Below are 23,923 nucleotides of genomic sequence, written 5' to 3' on the forward strand. Positions count from 1 at the left end.
CCGAAGTCCGGCCCGCCGCCTGGTTGCGGGCGGGGCCTGGTGTCCGTCACTTTTGCTTACCCCCGGCCAGGGGGAATCTGTGCCATGTTGGGTCTCCCGTGCGGGGAGAGAAGGAGTATGGTGGTTCGGCAGGGCTCCCAAGAGCGGAGGGAGCCCTGCGGCATCGAGGAGTTGTTCCCGGAGGAAGCGCGGTGCAGCGGGTCCCCGCTGCCGCCGCGCCAAGAGAAGCACTGCTGCCGCCTGAGAAGAGTAGCCGGTGAGTAGAGGCGACTGAGGGGTAGCTCCGTGTGCACATTAGGTGGTGCCTGATCGAGGTAACGTCTGCATTCTGAGCGGCCCCGTCTTGCAGCGGGCCGCTCCAACGGGGGTGATGTATATAAGTTACCCTTAGAGCCTAGAGGGCTCCAACTTTTTGGCATCGGTATTCCGAGCCAGATGGCTCCAACGTGGGGGCACATTTTATTTAAGGAGCCAGTGGGCTCCTGGGGCATAGTTGATTTCAGAGCCAGAGGGCTCCAACGCTCCACATGTTTACCTTGAAGAGCCAGGTGGCTCAACAGTTTGGCCCCACTATTTCAGAGCCGGATGGCTCCCCGTGAGGCGCAATTCGTGAGAGAATCCCAGAGGTGGCACAGAGGTGCCAGACCTTCCCCAGCTGCGCAGCACTTAGTGCCAGCTGCATCATTTAGGCCCCATGTGATGGTTCTCAGCTGCCCAGCAAGTAGTGGGCAGCTGCAACATTTAGGTTTGTGCAGATGGCGCACCCATGACCTTCGCTCCGTTGGCAGCGCGCCCTGACATTTTGGACACAGGGCATTTGAACCCCCTTTTGGAGATGGCTAGTTGGCCAGGGGGACTGGTAGATGTATAGGGTGCAAGGCCCTAATGTGATTGATGTGCTCATGCAATGTGGTGCTAGGAAATGTAATGCATTTAGTATGTTTTACGTACCCTATTGGATACCTCTACCTATGGTTTATGATTATGAGGTTGCTTTGCATTTCATGTGATTATGATAGTGAGATTATGTCTCACTGTGTGGGGTACTATTGAGGAGATTGCATAATGTGTTGATGCTGGTGAGGTTGGCACAGAATGTAATATGTGCCTGATGTGACTGTGCAGAATGTAATTTATGTTACAGGTTGTGGTGGAGTACAGTGATTACCAGTGGTCACTGGTTGTATGTTTATGATCTATTATACTTTTACAAGTTTCTGCTAAGTGCTGATCCTGACAGTGGCCCACGTGGCCCTGTCATGTGTAAATAATCCCTAGTGAAGATTGGCCGTGCCAGTTGGCACAGTGTATGTTATGTCTTTACTATTCTAATGTGTTATGAGAATACAAAGGCTATCAATTCCTTAGCAACGGGCAAAGCTGTAGGTGAGGATTCTATTCCTTTGGAATTATTTAAATGCTGTTTGGAGGAATTGATACCACTACTAATTGATGTGATCCATGCTATTGGCAATGAGGAGCAAGCACCAAAGTCCTGGAACTTAACCCAAATTATTTTTTTTTTTAAAAGGGTAAACCACCTCAGGAGAGAGGCTCTTATAGACCAATATCGCTCATTAATAGCGATGCTAACATTTTTGCAAAAATACTGGCAACTAGGCTGGCGCCAGTAATGTCTCAGCTTGTTTCCTCCCAGCAACATGGGTTTATCCCAAAACGAGATACTACAGCACATATTAATATGGCTATTTCTGCTTTCGATCCTGTCTACCCCACTCGGTATGATTTTATTAGATGCTGAGAAGGCATTTGACCGAGTGGGGTGGGGCTTCTTATGGGCTGCATTGCAGGCCTTTGGCATCAAAGACCAATTCTTAAGATGGATTCAATCGCTGTATGATAATTCTATGGGCAAGGTATGCTCTATGAGAAAATGCTCCTCTATTTTCCCAATTAGGAGAGGGACAAGGCAGGGGTGTCCTTTGTCACCCCTGCTATTCGCTTTGGGTATGGAACCTTTTTTGATTGCACTTCAACGCCAGGCTTTAATTTGTCCTTTTTTTAATGGTTCAAATGCACTTGATATTACTGTGTACGCAGACGATGTTGCAGTTTTCTCTTCCAATGTGCCTCAAGCTTTGAAGGGTATTATAGTAGAAGCGGGAAAATATGGCTTAGTTTCAGGCTATCGACTCAACACCACCAAAACTCAAATCATTATGAACCATCAACCGCTAGCCCCGGTTTTAGGAATTTGCTGTGTAGCAACTTATTTGGGGGTTAAAATCTCCTCGGATATTGATCTAATTGTGGCATTAAATTATGAATCTTTATTAAAAGAGACTGCTATGCAATTTAAGAAATGGCATAAATTGCCGCTTAGCATTATTGGCCGAATAAACCTGGTCATGATGAAAATATTACCAAAGTACTTATATCTATTTCGAGCAATTCCCTTACGGGTAAACAATTCTTATTTTCTCAGATTAGAGGGAATTATAAGCAGTTTTATATGGGGATATAAGAAAGCCCGGCGGGCTGTGTCCTCACTCAAACTTCCTTTTAATCAAGGAGGACTGGCTCTCCCGGATTTTACACTTTATTATTGGTCGGCCTTTTTGACTCGTTTTCGCAGCCTGCTGGTCCCCGATAAATGCTTATATTTTCATAGATTTCTACTAGGACGGGATGCTAATATGTTTCTTTATAGGCTAAATGACCCTAATTACTTTAAACGGGTTAAATTCAAGATGGTACGAGATACAGTTAATATTTGGCATTCTGGTTAAGAGTAAGGTCTCTCTTCTACATTATAAAATACCCTTGTGGGGTAATCCGGGTCTACCTGCAATTTTTCATGACTCAGCTTGTCGCTTATTGTTAGACTCCGGTATTACATTTTTGGGTGATTTATATGATCACAAGGGATTCATGGCATATGAACGACTGAAGATGTGCTACAATCTGCCGGAAGTGGCTTGGTTTAAATGCTATCAGATTAGAGATTATCTACTGAGGAAATTAGAGCTTACAACCGTATTAGATTCTGAGGTTTGGGATTTCATTTATAGAGAAGCAGATAAAGCAATGATTAGTATTGGGTATAAGATCTTTTCTGGCTTCAATACTAATGACATCATAAAATTAACCGAGAAATGGAGTAGAAAACTGGCGACGAATGTACCATCAGATCTAATTACTTTATCTCTTACTAGCCTAAATGTGTCAGTTCAATCTTCCAGTCTTAAATTACAGTTGTTTAAAACCGTATATCAACTGTATCATACCCCCGAGAGAATTCTTGAATGGGCAACAAATAATAATAATTTCAGCGAGCGTACGAAATGCCCAAAATGTGACCTAAGTGGTGCTGACATTGTTCACATGTTTTTTTCTTGCCCTCACCTTAGTGAATTTTGGGATGGAATAACTAAGGTTGTTTCTGATAGACTTGCTCATCCTATTACATTTTCATCAATGGATGTGTTGGTGGGTATATTTGGGGGTACTAGGGTATTTTGTGACTTGTTGAACATTTTAGTTACTTGTGCTAGGCTCGTTATTGCTAGGGCTTGGATTAAAAAAAAACACCAACGGTTATGGAGTGGTGGAGCCTGGTTAAGGAAATATATAATATGGAGCTTGCTCTTGCTGCTACAAGGGGCTTGCAGACGAAACGGAAAGTCGACAGAATCTAGGGGTTAATAATGTCTCAATAACAGTATATTTTTCCTCCCTTTTTTTTTTTTTTTCTTCTGGGTGGCCTCTACTTTGCTTATGATTTATGTATTTTTTTTGCATTAGAAATGTTAATTTACCGATCTTGCTAAACTGTATGTAGACAATTATTGTGTATTATAGTTTTTCTTTTTGTTCCCCTTGATGCAAATAAAAATATTAAAAAAAAAAAAAAAAAGAGAATACAATGGCTATTATTATATAACCTTGTGTGGAGTTCCTTTTGTAGTGTGCCTGGGATGTTGTTGTTGTGTGCGTGCGCAAATGCTTTACACATTGCCTCCGGGATAAGCCTGACTGCTCATGCCAAGCTACCAAGGGGGTGAGCAGGGGTTATCTTTGGCATGTAACTCCCTTGCCCTGACTAGAGTGGTGGTTTCTGCCTGGCTTTGGCGCAAGCCTTAGCCAACCAGAAATCCCATTTCTAACACTCGGATTAAGCCACATCACAAGATGGCTGCAAACATGTCCTGGTTTGAAGTGTTGACAGCCAATAGTATTTCAGTAGGATCCGCAATTCCACTGCATGGACTCACGTGCCCAGATATCTATATTTTTCAAATTAAATATATCTAATAATACTGAATGGATTTACACCCAGTCACAAAAAGCACCCTTTAGGATTAACATCTAGCTTTCTGCCAAATTTGGTGTAATTCCATTCAGTGGTTCGGGTTGTAGTCATATTCCAAAAATGAAAAATCCCCATAGACATAACATGGGGAAGACACGTTTTAAGACCCCGCCCCCCCTTTTTTTCTCAGCCCATGTTTAACTGATCACACCAACATTTTCCACCCGGCTGCTGATCCAAAAAGGGGTTGTTTTGGGAAAATTTGGCAAGCGGTGCCCATTGGAAAAACAAAAAACGCTTTTCCTATGGAAACTTTGGTCCTAACTATAACTACCTACTGGCTATCAATTGTATGAAACACAAACACACACACATTTATATATATGATCAAGGCCTCTAGGGGCTGACACGTGTCATGGTGGCACAGCAGGATTTGAAATAAAACAATTTGCACAAAATAAGAGGAGTCCGTTCCGTTTCTGATTCCAAGGTGCAGGGAATCGGTGAAGAAAAGGAGTACTGAATATATATACCTGTGCAAGGAGAGAGCAGATCATAATAGGGAGCATTTCTGCTCTCTCCATTTCACGCAATGCAGCACAGCATCTTTGTTTGCTGCCCTGTGTTGCATGAAAGATTACTAAATGACCCCCCCCAGTTATATAACTACAGGGCCCTTTGTGCTAGAAGAAAGTTGTGGCTGGGCTACTTCATTATTAAAAGGCATCACCAGTCGAAAAAGAATGAAAATACATTTGTAGTGGTCATTCCATGAGGTTGGACAAAATAGAGTTTTTTTCAACCCTTCATATATATACCATGACTGTTTTACTGACATGCATTTTTAGAAATGTTTATATGTATAACTTGGACATTGGAATACACAATATATGAAATTTCATGAATTGAAATGTTTTTATCTTTTAGATTGAAAACCTACAGGAACAGCTTAGAGACAAAGATAAACAACTCAGCAATCTTAAAGACCGTGTGAAATCATTGCAGACAGATTCCAGCAATACCGACACTGCCTTAGCTACATTAGAAGAGGCTCTGTCTGAAAAGGTAAAAGTTTTAATTTCAGACTTTGTCAATTGCCATTTATCTTATATTTAAAAATTGTAAGTAAAGTTGATTAAGTAACGTAAGTTCTGTCACCCATCCAACAGTAAATGAAGATTGTATTGGGCCATTGTAATTTAAAAAAAAACACAATATGAAAAATACTTTAAAGCATCTAATAATCAAATCAATTAAACAGACCTATCTTCCAAAATAAATTTACATATTCACGTATCACATTTATCTTAGTTAATCACTAATTGCCTGGTATGCGGACTGTCATGTAGGACAGCAAGGAAGGATTTCCAATTTTCAGTTTGCAAGTTTCAGTATGGTACGCCGGCTGTGGTTCAGGGCCTTTGTTATGTTTCCACAGTTTTCCTCAATGCGTTTTTTGCTCTACCTTTCTTCCGTTTTCCTCCTGGGTTCCATTGGAGGGCTGTTCTTGTGATGGAGTCTTGTTCTCTTCTTATGGTGTGTCCTGTTTTTTTTTTTGCATAATGTTGGTGTCCATGCTTTCCTGCTTGAATCTGGTCTGCAGTTCCTGATTGGACATAGTTAGTGACCAGAAAATGCGTAAGATACTTCTCAAGTTACTAGTGTGGAAGATTGACAGATCAGTGATGTCGCTTTTGTTCATACACCAGCATTCTGATTCATATAAGAATGTGGACTGAACACATATCTGGTAAAGCATTTGCGTGGTGTTGGTGCTCCACTAAGATGACCTCCACACATTTTTCAGCAACATGAAGGCAATCCTAAACTTGTTTGTGTGCTTTTGATATTACTGCCTGTCCCTCTGTCACGTCCGACGGACCTACCTAGGTAGATAAACTCAACAGTCATGGCTATGCTCTATCCATCAACCTTGACTGTTGAAGGGTTTGGGATGTGCAACTAAATGATTTCTGAATTCGTGTTGCTCTTCAGGCCAACTTGCTGTACATAGATGTTGAGGTGAGATGTATTTTCCTGCATATGCTGGAATGTGTCATTTGCATAGTCAAAGTCCTCCAGTGTAGAGAATAGGGTCCATCTGATGCCTCTTGCTTGGTGTTCTGGTGAGCGTCGCATCACCCAGTCAATGATTAGGTTGAAGAGGAATGCTGATATAACACATCACTGTTGCACACAGGTCTTGACTTCAAAGCAATATTCATCATTTCCCTCCTTGCAAGTTACATTTTTACAAAACCTTTTGATGAGAAGTACTATCGGTAGCGGTATGCCATGGGCTTTCAGTAAACTGAGAGGCTGTCATGGTGGACACTGTCCAAGGCTGTGTCAAAATCAGTGAAGTTGATGCATAGTTGTCTCGGACACTCCATGCACTGCCCTATGATGTTGCATAGAGGGAGGATCTGATCAACATACCCTCTGCCCCTGCGGAAGCCAGCCTTTTCTTTTCTTAACTGATTGTGAAGTGCATCAGAAATGTTTTGTAAAATGATTGTCACCTGGATTTTACTCTCAATTGACAGAAGATAATTCCCTGCCAGTTGTTACTTTTGATTAATGCTCTCTGCTTTGGATTATTGATAAAAAAAAGGCCTTGGTTCTAGTCGTCTGATACGTTGTTTCCCTCCCAAATCAATGTAAACAAAGGTCAGAGGATCTTGTCTATTGCTTCAGGCAGTACCTTGAACATTTGTTTATTCAGGTTGTCTTAGCCAGGAACGTTTTAGTTCTTGAGAGATTGAATTGCAGTTATGGTTTCTTCTTTCTGTAATGGGGCAGTGTCCACATACAAGTCTGTCTCTGCTTCATGGATGTCTGCTTTGCTTTCTGGTACTGGTCTGTACAAGACTTCTTTTAAGTGCTTGGGTCAGTGTGCTTTCCACTCTTTCTCTGTAGTCAGTAGCCTACGTTGTTTGTCCATGATAGTTCTGCTGCATTTTCCATAAGATTTACCACTGACTATCCTCTTGATCTTAAAGAAACTTCCTCCATTCTCCTCTACTGGCTGCCTCCTATTCCTGGCTGAGAAGATATCCATTTACACCCGATTGCCTGATCTTGTTATTCATTTGACTGCTCTGTTTGCTTCTTGTACTGTTGCTTGTTCTTGCAGCTACTCAGATTTAGCCACCAAGAATGTATTTTTTGCTTCCCTCCTTTCTTCAATATATTGCATGTGTCTTGTCTTAACTATACTTGGTTCACAGACGTATTTTACTGCTCTTAAAATATATTTAAGAGACAAGTTCTCATGTCTTTATGACTGAGTCTGCTGCTGGCTCAGACTTATTGTCAGGGTCTGCCAGGAGGTGGAACCGTTTTTTGATTTGTAAGAAGACTACCATCTCAGTCTTGAGATTCTGTAATTTTGCTACATCAAAGTGCTGTCATCCTAATGTTTTGCATTCTGTTTTTATGAGGTTTGGAATAGCGGTCACTAGAAGATGGTCACTGCTAGTGTCCGCATGTGTCCTCACTCTGACATTTTGCAGTGAATGCTTATCATCAAAGTAGTCAGTCTGGTTTCTGTCCCTGCTACTTGGTGAATACCAAGTAAGTTGGTCTATACCACATTGGGGAATAATATCCCTTCTATGACTAGATCATTTGTGCAACAAAATTCAAACATTCTTTCTCCATTGTAGTTCATGTTTCCCCAACCTTTCTTTCCCATGGTTTTGTCATGATTTCTGTTGTCATTACCCACTTCATCATTCAAACCCCCATCACAATCTTTATGATGTGTCTCGGCATTGCTTCAAGATCAGTTTGCATCTTAGGTAGAGAATGTTCTTGACTGTTTCCTTTGAGCCATTTGTTGGAGATTACAATCATCAAGTCAATTCAATCACTGTCCACTTACCCTTAGACATGCTTTATGACAATTCATACTTAAGCTAATTGTTTCATGGTTAGTGTGATAGCCCACAGTTAAGAAAACTGGGCACAGTCAATACCTTTTTTCATGTGCCATCTTCTTGAAAATGCAAATGATTTGCAATGAAGTCTCTTGTGAATTACAACATAGCATGTTAACCGGAAAAACCTTTCCAGTGAAGTCTAATGCCATCAGTTGGTAGCAGGAGGAAGCCAACGTAGAGTGTCCTATGTCTCATCGAGAAACCCATTACTTATATCAAATACACTGAGACATTCTCACTTCGTAAGAAGTAGCAGTTTAGGATGAAAATTTACTCTTCTGGAATTATTTTATTTCCTACATATTTGAGTTTATAGAAAGCCTGATTTGCTACTTAGGGCTAGATGTAGGTGGGCTAATACCGGTCGGTTACGGCCAAAAATCTGTAAATTTCCCGTTACCGACCGGTATTTAGCCCTTCGAGATGTAGGAGGCTGGATTTAAGTATTCAGTAATTTACCGATTTGTTATTTTAAGGAATCTGTAAAATACCGATTCCTTAATTTAAGGAATCTGTAAATTACTGAATCCTTAAATCCTATGTAGGGAGCACTCAAGTGAGTGCATTGTTGGTTTAAGGATTCGTTATTTACCACCAACTACAAGTTGGTGGTAAATACCGAATACCTTTTAAAAAGAAATGTTGTGCTTTTTTAAAAGTGCCATGTGGCAGACATACATGCCCTTAGGACATGTATGTGCGCCACATGTGCACACATGCACGTTTCAGGGGTGCAACAGGGTGTCAATGTGACACCCTGCCACCCTTGAATATGCTCCCCCTATTACTGATTCAGTATTTACACAAATAGGTAATAGTGAATGACTTCCCATTCATTCCTATGGGCCTGCAGGACCATAGGAATGAATGGGAAGGACTTCCTTATTACCGAATCTGTAAAATTTACCGACTGGTTACCTACATTCTATTTACCGATTCTTAAATACCGAATCGGTAAAATTCGGTATTTAGGAATCGGTAAATAGAAATTACCCATATCTAGCCCTTAGTTCCTAACTTTTGAATGCAGACTAGAACCTGTCACTGCTAGATGCTAGGAGAAGTATACAAATATAACTAAGTATCTCATATTGTGCATGTTGGACTTGGCCCTTTCTGAAAAGTCATCCCCTGACCGTTTGGCTTTGCCCTTCACTTTTTGCTGAATTTATTGGCTTTATGACTGTGCACTTCACCACTGCTAACCAGTGCTAAAGTGTGTGTGCTCTTCCCTTAAAATGTGGTATCCTTTACTTATACCCAATTGGCATGTTTAAGGTACTTGTAAGTCCCTAGTAAAGTGGCACTGCATGTGCCCAAGTCCTGTAAATTATATGCTACTAGTGGGCCTGCAGCACTGGTTGTGATACCCACTTAAGTAGCACTCTAAACATGTCTCAACCTTGCCATTGCAGAGCCTGCATGCGCAATTTAAAATGCCATTTCGACCTGGCCAAACAAACCTTTTGCCAGACCCAAACCTTTATTTTTAATACTGATAGGTCACCTTTAGCGTAGGCTATGGACCTGCCAGAGGACAGGATGCATTTTATTTAAAAAGTAAGATGTACTGTTAAGTTTGTCCTAGTGGGAAAACCTCTTAAATGTGATTTTCACCACTGCAAGGCCTATCTCTCCAATAGGATAACATTGGAGTTGCTTTATTACCTTTTATAAGTGTAATTTCCAAATGGTAATAGATAACTAGTTTATGTTTTGTGTATTTGGAATGTAAAATCCCCATTTAAGGTGAAGCTGGATTTCAAATTACAATTTTGAAAATGACACTATTAGAAAGTTGCCATTTTCTTGCCTCAGCCATTTGGTGCCCACAGCCTATCTCTGGGTCACATGGCTGGGTGTAGCTGAGAGTTTGTCTTTGTGTATTCCTCCTCGACAGCCACACACAATGGAGAACTTTTTAATTTTTTTATTTAATTTTATTGATTTTAACATCGGCACAACAGAACAGAAAAAAGATAATTGAGGCATCAAGGCAGCATAGACTATACAGTACAGTGTATTGAGTCTGGACTTTCATACTCCTTAGTTTACAAATAAAGAGGTCCATCATACTGGTTCTTTTTCACCTTAAGTTTCCCCCATTTCCTTACTCACCAAATAGTGTTGGTACAATTCCCAGAAGCTCCTGGGTCGGCTCTGAGGAGGCAATAGTTCACTATATGCATCAGATTGGGTATTGCAATATAACATATCTGCGGCCCATTTATTCCAAGTAGGTAAGGGAGCCTTCCCACATCTCATGGCGACTCTCTGTTTGGCTAATAGGAGTTCTATCACAACCAGTTTCCTAATGGCCTTGTCTACTTCCTTAACTAGCACCTAGGAGAGCCAGTGAGGGACTAGGTACAGGTGAGTGTCCCGTAATCTCACTTAATTTGTGGAAGATTCCCTCCCAGAAGCCCAAGACCTTCGGGCAGTACCATGTATGAAACCAGCTGAATGCTCAGGGCATCTACGACAAGCAGCAGTGTCCCACAAGGCATATTTGCAAACTTTTTCTGGTGTGTAATAGACTATTGATATATTTGAAGTGAATGAGCCTGTGTCTACTGTTTAGGGAAATACGCTTGGTGACAGTGCAGCATTATTGCCAGCTCTTGTCGTTAATATCAACATACAAATCTTTTTGACAATCCTGGCGAATTTTCAGTGACAAAGTCCTCTTGTGTTCCTGTATCAACCCATACATTCGTTTTGCCATCTTTTGGGTAGATCAGCAATTTGCGCCATGCATGTCTAGCTCTGAGGTATTGGAATTGGTCCAGTGTTGTAGTGAATGTCCCTTTTTTAGGAATGTCATCCCACTTAGGGACTACACTATCTTCAAAAAATTCCCCCAGCGCACCGTACCCAATTTTTGAAGTGCTCTGGTAACTTCAGTCTCTGTGCCAGCAGGTAAACACAAGCACCAATACAGTACAAAAGAGTTCCTCGGCGGCATTAGCAGCCCATCTCCTCCCCACCACAGCCAGCATAATCATTGCGTAACCCTGTAGTGGTAACGGCCCTTTCGCAGGTGATGGAGGCCCCTCACTCACACCCAGCCAGGGCCAGCGGTCTCTGCCGTCCGGATCCCTGCAGATCCTGCAGGTTTTCCAGGTGCTCCCTGGTCACACGACAGGCCGCTCACCACTTGATTGTGGATGTGCCGCCGCCTGGGATGCTCCCAGTAGATCCTCTTCCCCTTGGCAAGCTCCGCACGTGTGGCCCCAACCGCCTAACTGGGAGGAGGGTGTCCAACAGTGAGTCAGGCACCCCAGAGGGCACAGGGTCATCTTGTACGCTGTTTCAGTAAGGTTTGTTCCTGAAGGGAAAGCAGGATTATGCAGGATTGTTATCAGGCCATCAGAGCTCCTCTAACTTGTGGCCATCTTGGTTTCAGACCCACTACGAAGGAAAGGTAACCGTTCGGTCAGTCCGAATTGATTCCGTCCGGCATTCGTAGACTCCGAGACGGTCGAAACCAAATCTTACATCTCTAGGACCGCGTTTCCAACCAATGCATTACGATGTTGGATTCGAACACCCTTTGCAAATCAGGCTGTCCTGCACAGAACGGCTGTCGGAATCTCACTTTGGGGGCTCCGTAGCAAGCCATTCTTCACCTGGAGGCCTACATTTGGGGCTCGTGGGGGTGCCCAAGGGACCCCCCCCCATTAAAACCATGCACAGTGTGGCAGGCACCATGGGGTGCCTCCACCAGGGTGCAAGGTTTTCCGCAACCACCCCTTTTTTCAATGGGAGCCTGTATGGTCAATCAGAACAGTGGCTCACGTTGAAGTCAATGGGAGACTTTCCGAATGGTGTTCGGGACCCTCGTAAGCGGTTGGTAGGACCCACTGAATTGGGAGGACCCTCTGGCTTTGGAGTTAGAAATTAAGTTGTTGCTTTACTAGGGTATGAGCTCAAGTCAGACAGCAACCACAATCCTGGTCAGAGTAAGAAGCTGGCATACCCTTAATTAACCTGTGCTCCCCCTCTGGTAGCTGGGCACACAGCAGTTAGTCTTAACATTGAGGCCATGTGTAAAGTATCTGTGCAACACTTCAAACAGTAAAATAGTGATAACACCACACAAAAAGATCCCACACCAGGTTAGAAAAGTAGAACTTAATTTAACAAATAAAGCAAGACCCAAATGGCAAAAATCCAATAAGTAAAAGTTGAGAAATTAATTTTTCAAAGAATAAACTGTAAAATTGATCTTTGATGCAATAAGCTCTTACTTGAGATATCTGGTTGGGCTGGATCGGAGCAAAGTCAAATGTTTTGGCCGACTGCAATGGTGTGTAGGCTGGATACCAGAACCCAGTGAGGCCTGCTGAACAAAAGTACCTTGAGCCTGCCAGCGTCAATGTTGAAGATGCAGGGCATAGTTGAAGGGGTGCGTCGTGTCGATCCACGCAGTGGTGGTGATGCTTTGTTCCTGGTCCATGCATCTCCAATGAGTGAAGAGCTGCAATGTTGAGTTTCAGCGGGGAAGATGCTGTTGACGGAGATGCAGAGACCTTGTGCAGTAGTGGTTCCGAAGGCTGTGTCTGGTCTAATCCATGCAGTAGAGGTGATGAGCCGGTTCTGGTCATGCAACAGGAATGATGTTCTGGTTCTGATATACGCAACAGGACCAATGCACCAGTTCTGATCCACGCGACAGAGGCGATGCTCTGGTTCTCATCCACAGAACAGCGCCAATGTTCCGGTTTGACAGAGGATGCATGTGTTTTGCAGTAGCAAGCACCTTTGGCCTCACTACCAATGGTCCAGGACTTGGTGGCACCACGTGGCAGGGCAGACTCACAGATAGCAAACTCCAGGTGGTGCAGAAGTAGGCAAGTTGGAAGTCTTTAATGTCCCTAAGACTTCAGATCAGGAGGCCAGCCAGCTAGCCCTTGAAATCACTGTGGTTTCAAGTGATGCAGGTCCAGTCCTACTCACCCAGTCAGAGGAAAAGCAGGCAACAGGGCAGTCCAGTAAGGCAGGAGTCCAGCATAGCAGCAGCCCAGCAAAATGGCTGTTCTTCAGCAGCACAGCTTCTTCCTGGCAGAGGCTTCACAGGCCCAGAAGTTTACTGAAGTGGTGGTGTCAGAGGTCCGGAACTTATACCCAGTTCTGCCTTTGAGGTGGAAGAGACTTGAAAAGCAGGTATTTGGAGTGCATAGAGGTCCTGACTTCTTGCCCTGACTGCAGACTCACTACAGGGGGTATGCAGACCTTTGTTTGGATACAGGGCACAGTCTACTCAGGTGTAGGTGAGGCTGGGTCCAGCTCCTTCTTCCCACCCTGCCTGATGGTCCATCAAGTTACACTTAAGCTCCCATTGTATGTGCTGTACAGGAGAAATGTGCGAAAGACCAGCTGCCACCCTTCCCAGACGTGAATCACAGACAGGCAGCAGGCACCAAAGGGCTAAAGTAAGAAAATGCCAACTAAGAAAATGCCAACTTTCTAAAAAAAAGTGGCATTTTCAGATTTGCAATTTAAAATTGTTGGTCCAGAGACACCAAACTTGAAAAGTTGTCTCTTCACAATTGAGAATCAAACTTAAAATTGTAATAAGATAATCCCAATGTTATTCAGTCTGAAAGATAGACCTGCAGTAGTGAAAACAGATTTTTTTATTACCAGGACATCTAAAGCTAAAACTACATGCCCTGCTTTTTAAACATATTGTACAATGCCTTGTGTGTTGTCCGGGGCCTACCTTAGGGTTGACTTATATGTATGTAAAAAGGGACAGTATGGGCCTGGCAAAAGGTTTATTTTGCCAGATTGAAATGGCGGTGTAAACTGCACGCAAAGGCACTACAGTTGCATGCCTGGGACATGGTTAGAGGGCTACTTAAGTGAATGCCACAATAAGTGCTGCAGACCCACTAGTAACATTTAATTTACAGGCCTGAGGCACACGCAGTGCACTTCACAAGAGACCTATAAGTAAATTAAGTATGCCAATTGGGGATGAGACAATATTCCCATGCTTAGGGGAGAGAGCACAATTACCTTATCTCTTGTTAGCAGTGGTAATGTGCACAGAGTACTAAAACAAGCAAAACCGAGGTAAAAAAAAGTGGAGGAGGTAGGCAAAATGTTTGTGGGAAGACCACCCTAATGTTGGCAGGTCTAACATGTGTCCCCCCTAGCTGAAAAAGGGGGGAGCTACCCAGCCCCTTGGGAGTTCTCTTCACTAAGGCCCAAACAAATGGCGATATCATAAGCAGTGACACTGTCTGACCCCGGATGGTGTTCCACCAAAATGTTTATTCCCTGTATGGAGGTGAACCACCTCAACAGTATCGATTGTCACTCCTCATCTGCATGAGCCATCTGAAGGGACTGTGGTCTGTCTGATCCAGGAAGTAACTCCTAAACAGGCATGGTCTCAACTTCTTCAGTGCCCAGACTACCTCAAAAGCTTCTCTTTTAATGACACTTCAATGCTGTTCCTGTGGGAGTATCTTCCTAATAATAAAGACTACTGGTCGGTTTAGGTCCTCTTCATTCAGCTGTGCTAATACTCCCCTTATGCCATGGTCTGAATTGTCTGTTTGAATGAAGAATTGCTTGGAGATGTCAGATGCCTTGATTACCAGTGCTGTACCAGGGCCGGACTGGCTACCGGGCAGTTGTGTGTGCTGCCGAGCTGGGGGCTGATTTCGATGATAGGGACCTGCGTGTGAAAAATGAAATCCGTTTTGCTTTTTTTATTTCAATGCGCACGCAGGTCCCCATCAACGAAATAAGCCCCCACCACAGAGAAATTAGCCCCCAGCTCAGCAGCACACACAACTGCCCGGTAGCCAGTCCAGCCCTGTGCTGTACACAATGCATATTTGAGTGAATCAAAGTCTTTCTGACAAGCCTCTGTCCAGATCACCAACCTGGCCTGCTTAATGTAAGTCAGCTCACTTAAGGGGGCAATAAAGGTGCCCTAACCCTTAACAAGTATTCTGTAGTAGAGCCTGAAGCACTTCATGGTGATGATGCAGGTGTTCCTCCCAGCTGGAACTGTAGACGGCAATGTCGTCTAAATAGGTGGCACAAAAGGGCTTCTTACCTGCCTGCGCCCTGTTAACCAACATTTGGAAGGTGACAGGGCATTTTTCATAGCAAAACCAAAGAGGATGATGGACGGAGTGTTAAACAATGCAAGCACTCACCCCCAGTCAACTGATCTGGGTTTAATCCATCATCATTCTTTAGCTTACCCCGCCACCCCAATTCAAACATGGTCATATGCAAATCAGTCTGACCCTGTGCCTCATGGGAACAGTCCAGCCCGAACTGCCAAGCCATGTATTCCCTAGACCGGAAACAAGCATCCTGGAATGAGTTTCTGGCTAATCAGCCATCATCAGCCAGGCTAGCTTGAATCCAGTGGCAAAGTGAGCAAGGGACCCACGTCTGGGCATACCCTGCCAACATAGGGCGAACAAAGCAAAACGAAAGGGGATGATGGGCGGAGTGTTGAACAATGCAAGCACTCAACCCCAGTCAACTGATCTGGGTTTAATCCATCATCATTCTTTAGCTCGCTCCACCACCCCAGTTTAGACATGGCCATATGCAAATCAGTCTGACCCTGTGCCTCATGGGAACAGTCCAGCCCGAACTGCCAAGCCATGTCTTCCCTGGACCGGTAACAAGCATCCCAGGACCGGTTTCTGGCTAATCAGCCTTCATCAGCCAGGCTAGCTTGAATCCAGTGGCAAAGTGAGCAAGGGACCTACGTCTGGGCATACTCTGAAGTTGAAAATGATGATATCTCTTTGGCCCCCTCAGTCAGAGTGATATGCCAGTACCCTGATGTCAAAATAAAGGTACTGAGGATTCTGGCAGTGCCCGGCCTGTCAATGAGCTCATCGGCTCAGGGGATGGGGTGTGCATCAGGTCTGGTGATGGACTTGATTCCTCGGTAGTCCAAGCAGCACCGGAGTGCCTTTGGCACCATCACCACAGCCCAGGGACTAATAAAGGGCTCAATCACTTCTAATGCCAACATCTTGAAGACTTCCTCCTTGATGCTGGCTCTCACTCTGTTTGACAACCTGTAAATGTTGTTCTTCACAGGAGGACTGTTCCCAGTGTCAACATCATGGGTGCACATTTGTATGAGTCCAGGGGTGAGTGACAGTAGTGCAGTAAACTGTCCCAGCAACTGGTACTACTAATTCTGCTATTCTGGGGTTAGGGTGGAAGAGAAGTTGACACCCTCCACTGACCCATTGTGTTCCTGTGGAGAAAGGAGGCCAGGGAGAGGTTCACTCGCCTCTTCCACCCCCTCATTTGTTAAGAGGAGCATGCTCACTTCGGACCGCTCAAAGTGAGGCTTGAGTCTGTTCACATGGAGCACCATTAGGTGGTTCCTAGGGTTCTGGAGAGCCACCAAGTAGGTGGCCTCCCCCTTCTCCCTGAGCTGTACTGTGTCTATGACCCACGCTTTCTGGTCAGGCTGAAACTCCACCAAAGCAGCCTTCTGGTCATACCAAATCTTCATGATCTCTTGACTGGCTTCTAAATTGCTTTCTGCCTTCTCACAGAAGAGAGCAATCTGGTTGTGGAGGGCCAGCATGTAGCTGGCCACATCCCGAGGGCTTTTCCTGGGACCTTGCTCCCATACCTCATTGAAAATGCTCAGAGGTCCCCTAAAAGGCAGGTGGCTGTAGAGGAGTTCAAAGGGGCTGAACCCTACTTCTTGCTGTGGTATCTCCATGCAGACAAAGAGAAGGCATGGCAGGAGAACATCCCTCTTATGCCTCGTGGGCTCAAACAGACTCACATCATGCCCATCTGAAAGAAACACATTAGTGTTAGATTCCTTACCTTAGAACATCCCCAGGTGTCAGACTGGATCCGGAAAGTTTTCGTCAGCAGTACCTTTGCGCGTTGGTATGCGTCGTCTGCGGCTCCACATCCGTCGTCGGCGTCGTGATCACCGGAATGGCGTCGTCAGAGTACTTAGACCCCGCACTCGCGCCCTGACGTCATTTCTGCTTTTTTCTTCGCCAGCAAGCACAGATCCGGGAAGAGCAGTACTCTATTCATTTTTTGACTAACTTTTTGATCTATTTTGGATCTATTTTTCGAGTCGACTTCGACTCCTGGTGCCGTAGGGATGCCTGGCTTCAAGCTGTGCGACCCCTGTCCCGCCTGATGTCGGTGACCGACCCCCACCATCGGTGTCTCTACTGCCTCGGGGCAGACCACGATGACAAGTCGTGCCCTGACTGCCGGGCCTTGATGTCGAAAGCTAGGCGGGAGTGGTCCCGCAAGCTACTCGAGCTCTGGCAGTCGGCTCCGCGCCGCTCAAGGTCCAGGTCGAGGAGGACATCGAGGGACCAGTCGCGGAGCCGCGATCGTCGCTCAATGAGTCATCGTCATCACTCGTCGGGCTCCAAGTCCTCCGGTAAGTCGAGGCACTCTAACAAAAAGTCGAAGAGACGTCATCGCTCTTCTGACTCCCCTCGCTAACCCGCGGCGCAGCCGATGGTTTGGGCGACACCGCCCACACAGCTCCGTCGGAGCCACCAGCGCCGCCTCCAGGCCCATACCCTCTGGTCCCTGGCCTGCGAGCGACACCGGAGAAGATTTGTGACTTCATCATTGCCATGAGGACTAACTTCCCTCCGTTGAGGCCTGCTGGCGTGCCTTTGGGCGTGGCAGGTCTGACTGGGGGTCTCGGTGGGCCGGTGGCTCCGGCCCCGGCGCCATCTGGTGCTTCGGCCCCGGCGCCGTCACCGACTTCAGTCCCGACGCCGTCGTCCCCCGTGGGATCCGTGCGCGGATCCCGGTCTACGCCAGTTGACCTTACGACTCCTCCGCTGGCGCCGACTCCATTGGTGTCGCTCCCGGCACCGTCCTCGGATGACGTCGACCCCGGTTTCAGCCCGGGTCCGGCGCCGCTCGGCACCGTCGCCGGCGTCGATGGGTGAGGCCTTCACCTACGAGCCGGCTGTCATTACAGCCTGTATACCAGAACACGGATGAAGGGGAGGACTGGGAGGGGTCTGAGGACCCTTTGGCACAACAGTGCCAGATGAGCCAGGACTGGGCAGATGAGCTAGGGGAGGCCAGTGGTTTGGACACTTCGCCCACACTGGATTCATCTCTCCTCCCTCCGTGGCTACGGAGGAGGGTGCTACCTATGGTGTGGTGTTGCGCAAAGTGGCCAAGGTCTTGGCTCTTGAGCACCCTGCTGCAGCCGTGAGGACTAACCTCCTCACTGAAGTGCTCCAGCAGACAGTAAGCTCCTCGGAGCCTCTACTGCAATTCAATGAGGCACTCACGGATGTTCTGATGGGCACCTGGTCCAAGCCCTCCACAGTGCCCCCTGTGGATCAGAACATGGCCCGATGCCACCACCCGACTCCGGGCGACCCTAGCTTTCTGTCCGTACACCCCATCCCAGACCTCATTCCGGACCGCTCCCCCGGATCGGGAATCCAAAAGGTTTGATCAGTTTGGCAAGAAACTGTTCTCCTCACTGAGTTTGGGGTTGCGGTCTATCAATACCGCTTGCCTTTTGGGCCATTATACCCCTTCCTTGTGGGACACGGTTGCGGACGTGCTGCCCCAGTGCCCGGAGGAGGCCTGGGCCTGGCTCGCCCAAGCCCTTGCAGAGGGGCGGGATGCGGCACATTATTCTATCCGGTGTGGACTGGATACCACTGACTCACTGGGAAGGTCCTATCCCACTGCTGCCACTAATGTTAGGAATGGTAGTGTTAGAACTGGGGGTCTCTAGTTGGCAGAGGTAGGTACCACTGTCCAAATAGGGACCCTTGCTTCTAGTCAGGGCAAGGGGATAACCCTCTAAGATAACCCCTGCTCACCCTCTAGGTAGCTTGGCACAAGCAGTCTAGGCTAACCAGAGGCAATGCGTAAAGTATTTGTACCAACAATCACAGTAACACAGTGAGAACACCACAAACTGACTCCACAACAGTTTAGAAAAATAAAGGTATTTAATCTAAACTTCACAAGACCAAAACGACAAAAATCCAACATACACAGTTCAAGAATATGGTTTCAAAAGAGTTCTTAAGGTTGCGTGAAAATTCTTTAGGTTGCGACAGAATTCTCTACGTTGCGATAGAATTCTCTACAAATGCGTGAAAAGTTCACAGTTGCGTCACGTTTACTCACAGTACCTTTTAGTTGCAACAAAGTTCCAAAAGCAGAAGCTGGTGCGGTGGAAAACAAGCGATGCGTTGCTCCTGAGACCCTGGGGAGGCGTTTGCGACAGCCCCGCTGCAGCAGCGGGTGTGTTGCGACGAATCCGGTCTGCATGGGGAGGAAGGCCACTTGTATGGATTCCGGTGCGTAGGTTCCGTAGGAAGTCTGTTCTCGCAAAGGCACGATGCAACGATCTCGTAGGAGCTGCGTCGATCTCCGGGGCGACGATGGGCGGTCCAGCGGTGATCCTCTCTCGCGCAGCTCCTCTCAGCTCCTCGATGCGACGGCTCTGGCAGCGGCGTCAGGCGCTGCGACGATCTCGACCTTCGTAGCGGCGGGAAACTTCTCGCACTGTCGGGGATGCGCTCCGCAAGCGAGCGATGCAACACTTTTCAATTTCAAAAGTCTCTCAAGCTTAGTTTCAAGCTTCCAAGCACAGGTACAACTTCCAGAGGCCCCACAACTGGATCAAGCACTCTAGGAAGGACAGAACTCTCTCAGCAGAGTTCAGGGAAGCTGGGGGTGAAGTCCTTTTGTTCCTGGGACTTCAAAACAGGGAGCCAGCTCTTCTCAGGCCCTTGGAGATTCCTTCAAGACAGGGGACACAGCACACAGCAAAGTCCTTCCCCTCTCCTTGGCAGCAAAGCAACAGCAGGTCAGTCCAGCAGAGCAACAGCAGGACAGTCTTCCTTCTTCAGAGTCAGCTTTCTCCTTGGCAGAGGTTCCTTCTTGATTCCAGGATGATCTAATTTTCTGTTGTCAGGGGTCCTGTACTTATACCCCTAAAGTCTTTGTTCTCTCTGTGCATGTGGGCCCTGAGCCCGGTCTGAACCAGTTCTGGGTGTTTCCTGAGTACTTTGTTTTGCTGGCTGCTTCTTTCCTTTCAGAGTGAGGGGCAGGGTCCTCAGCCGCCCAGCAGGGGGTGGAGCCAGCATTGTGGAAGGCAGGCTCAGCCCTATTCAGCCCAGGTGCTAACTCCTCCCACCTCTCCAGTTGCAAATGCAGTTATTCAGCCTAGGGTTGACTCAGCCAGCCTCCTGGGGAATTCCCCAGCCCCTGTCACTCTCAAACCAGACAGTCAATACACAAACAGGCCCAGGCACACAGAAGGGTCAGACAAGAGAACAGCAACTTTCTAAAAGTGCTGTTCTCAAACACAGGATTTAAAAACAATCTTTCCTAAAAGATGTGTTATTAAATTCTGAGTTCAGGGATACTAGATACTTATGTCCTCTCTTGTTCCTATGGGAAGAAATGCTGTTAACCACTGTAGCCAGCATTCCCCATGTTAATCTATGGAGCAAGATAGCCTTACAGTAGTGAAAAACGAAAATGGCTGTAATTCACTACCAGAACATGTTACCTGCACCAGTACATGCTCTACCTTTCACATACACTGCACCCTGCCCAGGGGGGTACCTTGGGCCTTCCATAGGGGTGGCTGATATGCACAAAAAGGGAAGGGTTAGGCCTGGTCAGTGGGGACACTGATAAGGAGGGCATGGCAGTTCTAAACTGCCCATAGGCACCGCAGTGGCAGGCCTGAGGCACCATTTTAGAGCTACTCCTGTGGGTGGCACAATCAGTGCTGCAGGCCCACTAGTAGCATTTGTCATCACCAGCCCTGGCACACTCAGTGCACTTTACTAGGGACTTCATGGTGATACAAATATGCCAAACATGTAGATCCAATCAGAATAACACTTTACATAGAGAGCATATGCACTTTAGCACTGATCAGCAGTGGTAAAGTGCGCAGAGTCCTATTGCCAACAGCCACGGGTCAGGAGAAATAAGGGAGGAAGAAGCAAAAAGTTTGGGGATGACCCTGCAAGAAGGGCAAGTTCCAACAGGTAGGATTTGGATTATTGGTTGACTAGGTTATGAGCCAAAGTACGGCAACAACCACAATCCTAGTCAGGAAGAAGCAGGCAAACCCTACGCTAAACTGTGCTCACACTCTGGTAGCGTGGCACAGAGTATTCAGGCTTAACTTAGAGGCAATGTGTAAAGTATTGGTGAAGCACATCAAACAGTAAAGCAGTGAAAACACCACACGAAAAGATTCAACAGCATGTTAGAAAAATAGAAAGACCATAAAAACAAAAATGGAATAAGTAGAACTTAGATATGCATTATTTCAAGAATAAACTGTAAAATAGCGCTTACAAACAATAAGTGTTTACTTGGGATATCTGGTAGTGCTGGAACAAGATAAAGTAAAAAATACCGTCCTGGCTGCATTGACGTCGAATATACCAGGTGCACCAAAGCCATGCGTTGGTGTCGATCCATGCAGTAGTGGCGATGCCGTAGTCATGGTCCACCAGGAGTGACAATCCCTCAGCTCCGATGAGAGCAGAGCTGCAATGCAGAGATTTTGCGGCGGGAGCGAACATGCTGTCGACGGAGATGCAGAGAGCTTGTGCGGTGGTGATTTCAGAGGCGATATGTCATTCCGATCCACACAGTACTGGCAATGATCAATGTAAAAAACACACAAACATCACAAAATTGATATGAAAGCAATCAGCAGCATTAAACATTAAACACTGGTTGTCTTTACTTTGTCTGGTACTCAAGAGGCATATATCAGCCCAAAGAGCACCAATAAATTTGGGATAAGTATGTCAGGAATGTTCCCTTTCCAGCAGTACCTGTACTTGGGAATCCCTTCTTGACAGTAGCCCAGGAGGGTATCCGTCAAGCAGAGATCTACTCTATAGCAATTAAGAATTTTGTATTAAGGGAGGGCAGCAAGTGTGCACCGAAAAAAAGAAACCTGTCCTTTGTCCCTGTGGGTGGAAGGTAGATTGGGGGTTTAACCCAAGTCTGCCTATTCAGCAGAACAGAAAGCTTAATACAACAACACAAATATTAAAAGAATTAAGAGTGGTGAAAGCCTGCTTGACATTGAGCCATGAACACAACCCCTAAAGGGCGCCAAGTCTTTCTGTCCCACCGAGTACCAGAGATGGTTTTATTGTTTGAAAAGAATTATGGGGCATAGCAGCCAGCCCAGGCTCATGGCTGTAGCAGATGCCCAATGGCCTCACAGTTTTGCTGCCCCCATGAGAAGCTGACTGGGGTTTTACTCCCAAAGTGCATTACCCTGGGAGGGAGCAGAAACCCCACTAGACACCAGGATGTTTGTTATCAGAAAGTATGGGATAGGGCTGTCTGCACAGGCATTTGGCCTTATTGTCACCCCTTAAGGGCCCAAACTTCTATTTGCCTACATTATCCCCAATCTGACCTCCCTGTGGAAGCAGAAAGCCAACTTAACGCTAGAGAATTATTTGAAAAAGATGGAGAGAGAGCAGCCCACTCAGCATAGTGGTATGTCCACACCCCCAAAGAGCCCCTCAGTCCTTCTTCCCTCCGTGGGATCTTTGCCAGCATTCATTACAGAAAAGTTTTTAAAAAAAGATACACAAAAACATCTGTTAACAAAAATTAACAAAGCTAAAAAAAGGTTGTGATAAAATATAAAAATGTTTTAAAGGTGCACTTTCAGATCCTTGAATATACTTTTTTTAATGAAGTTCAAGAACCTAAACTAAATAAATAATGAAGTCTATGTACACTAGGGGTTGGCTATCCTCTCAGTACACACAGGCAGAGGCCATACTCTGCAGGGGCTAGCTGCTGGCGACAGGTTGGGAGCAGCGCCCTCCGGATGCGAGGCCCTGTGGCCAACCACCACTGTCATGCACACTGGGTGTTGACAGGCCATGCCGTGTTGGGTGTAGGGCCTTTCCTTAGGCGAGATAGGGTTGCCACATTTCCAAGAGAACAATACCGTCCACTTGTTGCTTTAACAGTATGCAAAGGTCTAAGCATGATAATAAATAGGCCTTAAACAGAATTATATATATATATATATATATATATATCTTTGTAACATTATGTTTCTGCTTTTGTTTCCTTTAATTATTAGTCAGGGGTGGTTAACATAGCTCTAGAACACATTTAAAAGTGCTTTCTATTGATATTAAATGGTAGAAGTATGTACAAATAAGAGCTAAAAATACCGGCTTTAGGTGATTTGGCTTATTTCTGTAGTGGCAGGACATCAAAATACTGGCGGGCCAGTAGAAAACCGGTCCGATGGCAGCCATAAGGCCAAACCATGTGGCCACCGCCCCCCTCTGTGGTAATCTTCTGCTGGGCCCTGTGGCCTAGTATCCAGCCATAAAGAACATTGCAGGAACATTGCACCTCTTCTAATAACTTTCTGCCTCCAGGATATGCTCAAAGCACCACTCTTAGCCCTTAGCCCCTCGTAGTAGGCCTTAGGAGAGCATTTATTCAGCCTCCATGGCCCACAATGCCACTGAACATCCTCCATTAGGCCCAGATTGCCTTTCTTAGCCTTCTCCACCATTGATAGTCCCTGCTAGTGTTCCCCTGCATCTATACCTTATTGAGTCCCCAGGCACCTAAGTTAATTCTGGCACTAGACTAGTCAGTTCACTAATCTGTGCCACTCTTGCTTCTTGAATCTAAG

The 23,923-nt window shown here is 45.9% G+C and overlaps 1 protein-coding gene across 1 annotated transcript in view; it reads left to right on the forward strand.

Moving 5' to 3' along the window:
• ERC2 (ELKS/RAB6-interacting/CAST family member 2) overlaps positions 1 to 23,923 on the forward strand; it is a 2,322,684-nt gene that overhangs the window by 1,096,563 nt on the left and 1,202,198 nt on the right. Inside the window, exon 8 of the mRNA XM_078661584.1 lies at positions 5,201 to 5,338. Coding sequence (XP_078517710.1) covers positions 5,201 to 5,338 — 138 coding nt within the window. The remainder of the gene's footprint in view (positions 1 to 5,200; positions 5,339 to 23,923) is intronic.

This window comes from Lissotriton helveticus, chromosome 9, assembly GCF_964261635.1.
Source record: "Lissotriton helveticus chromosome 9, aLisHel1.1, whole genome shotgun sequence".
In the NCBI taxonomy this organism is placed as follows: Eukaryota; Metazoa; Chordata; class Amphibia; order Caudata; family Salamandridae; genus Lissotriton; species Lissotriton helveticus.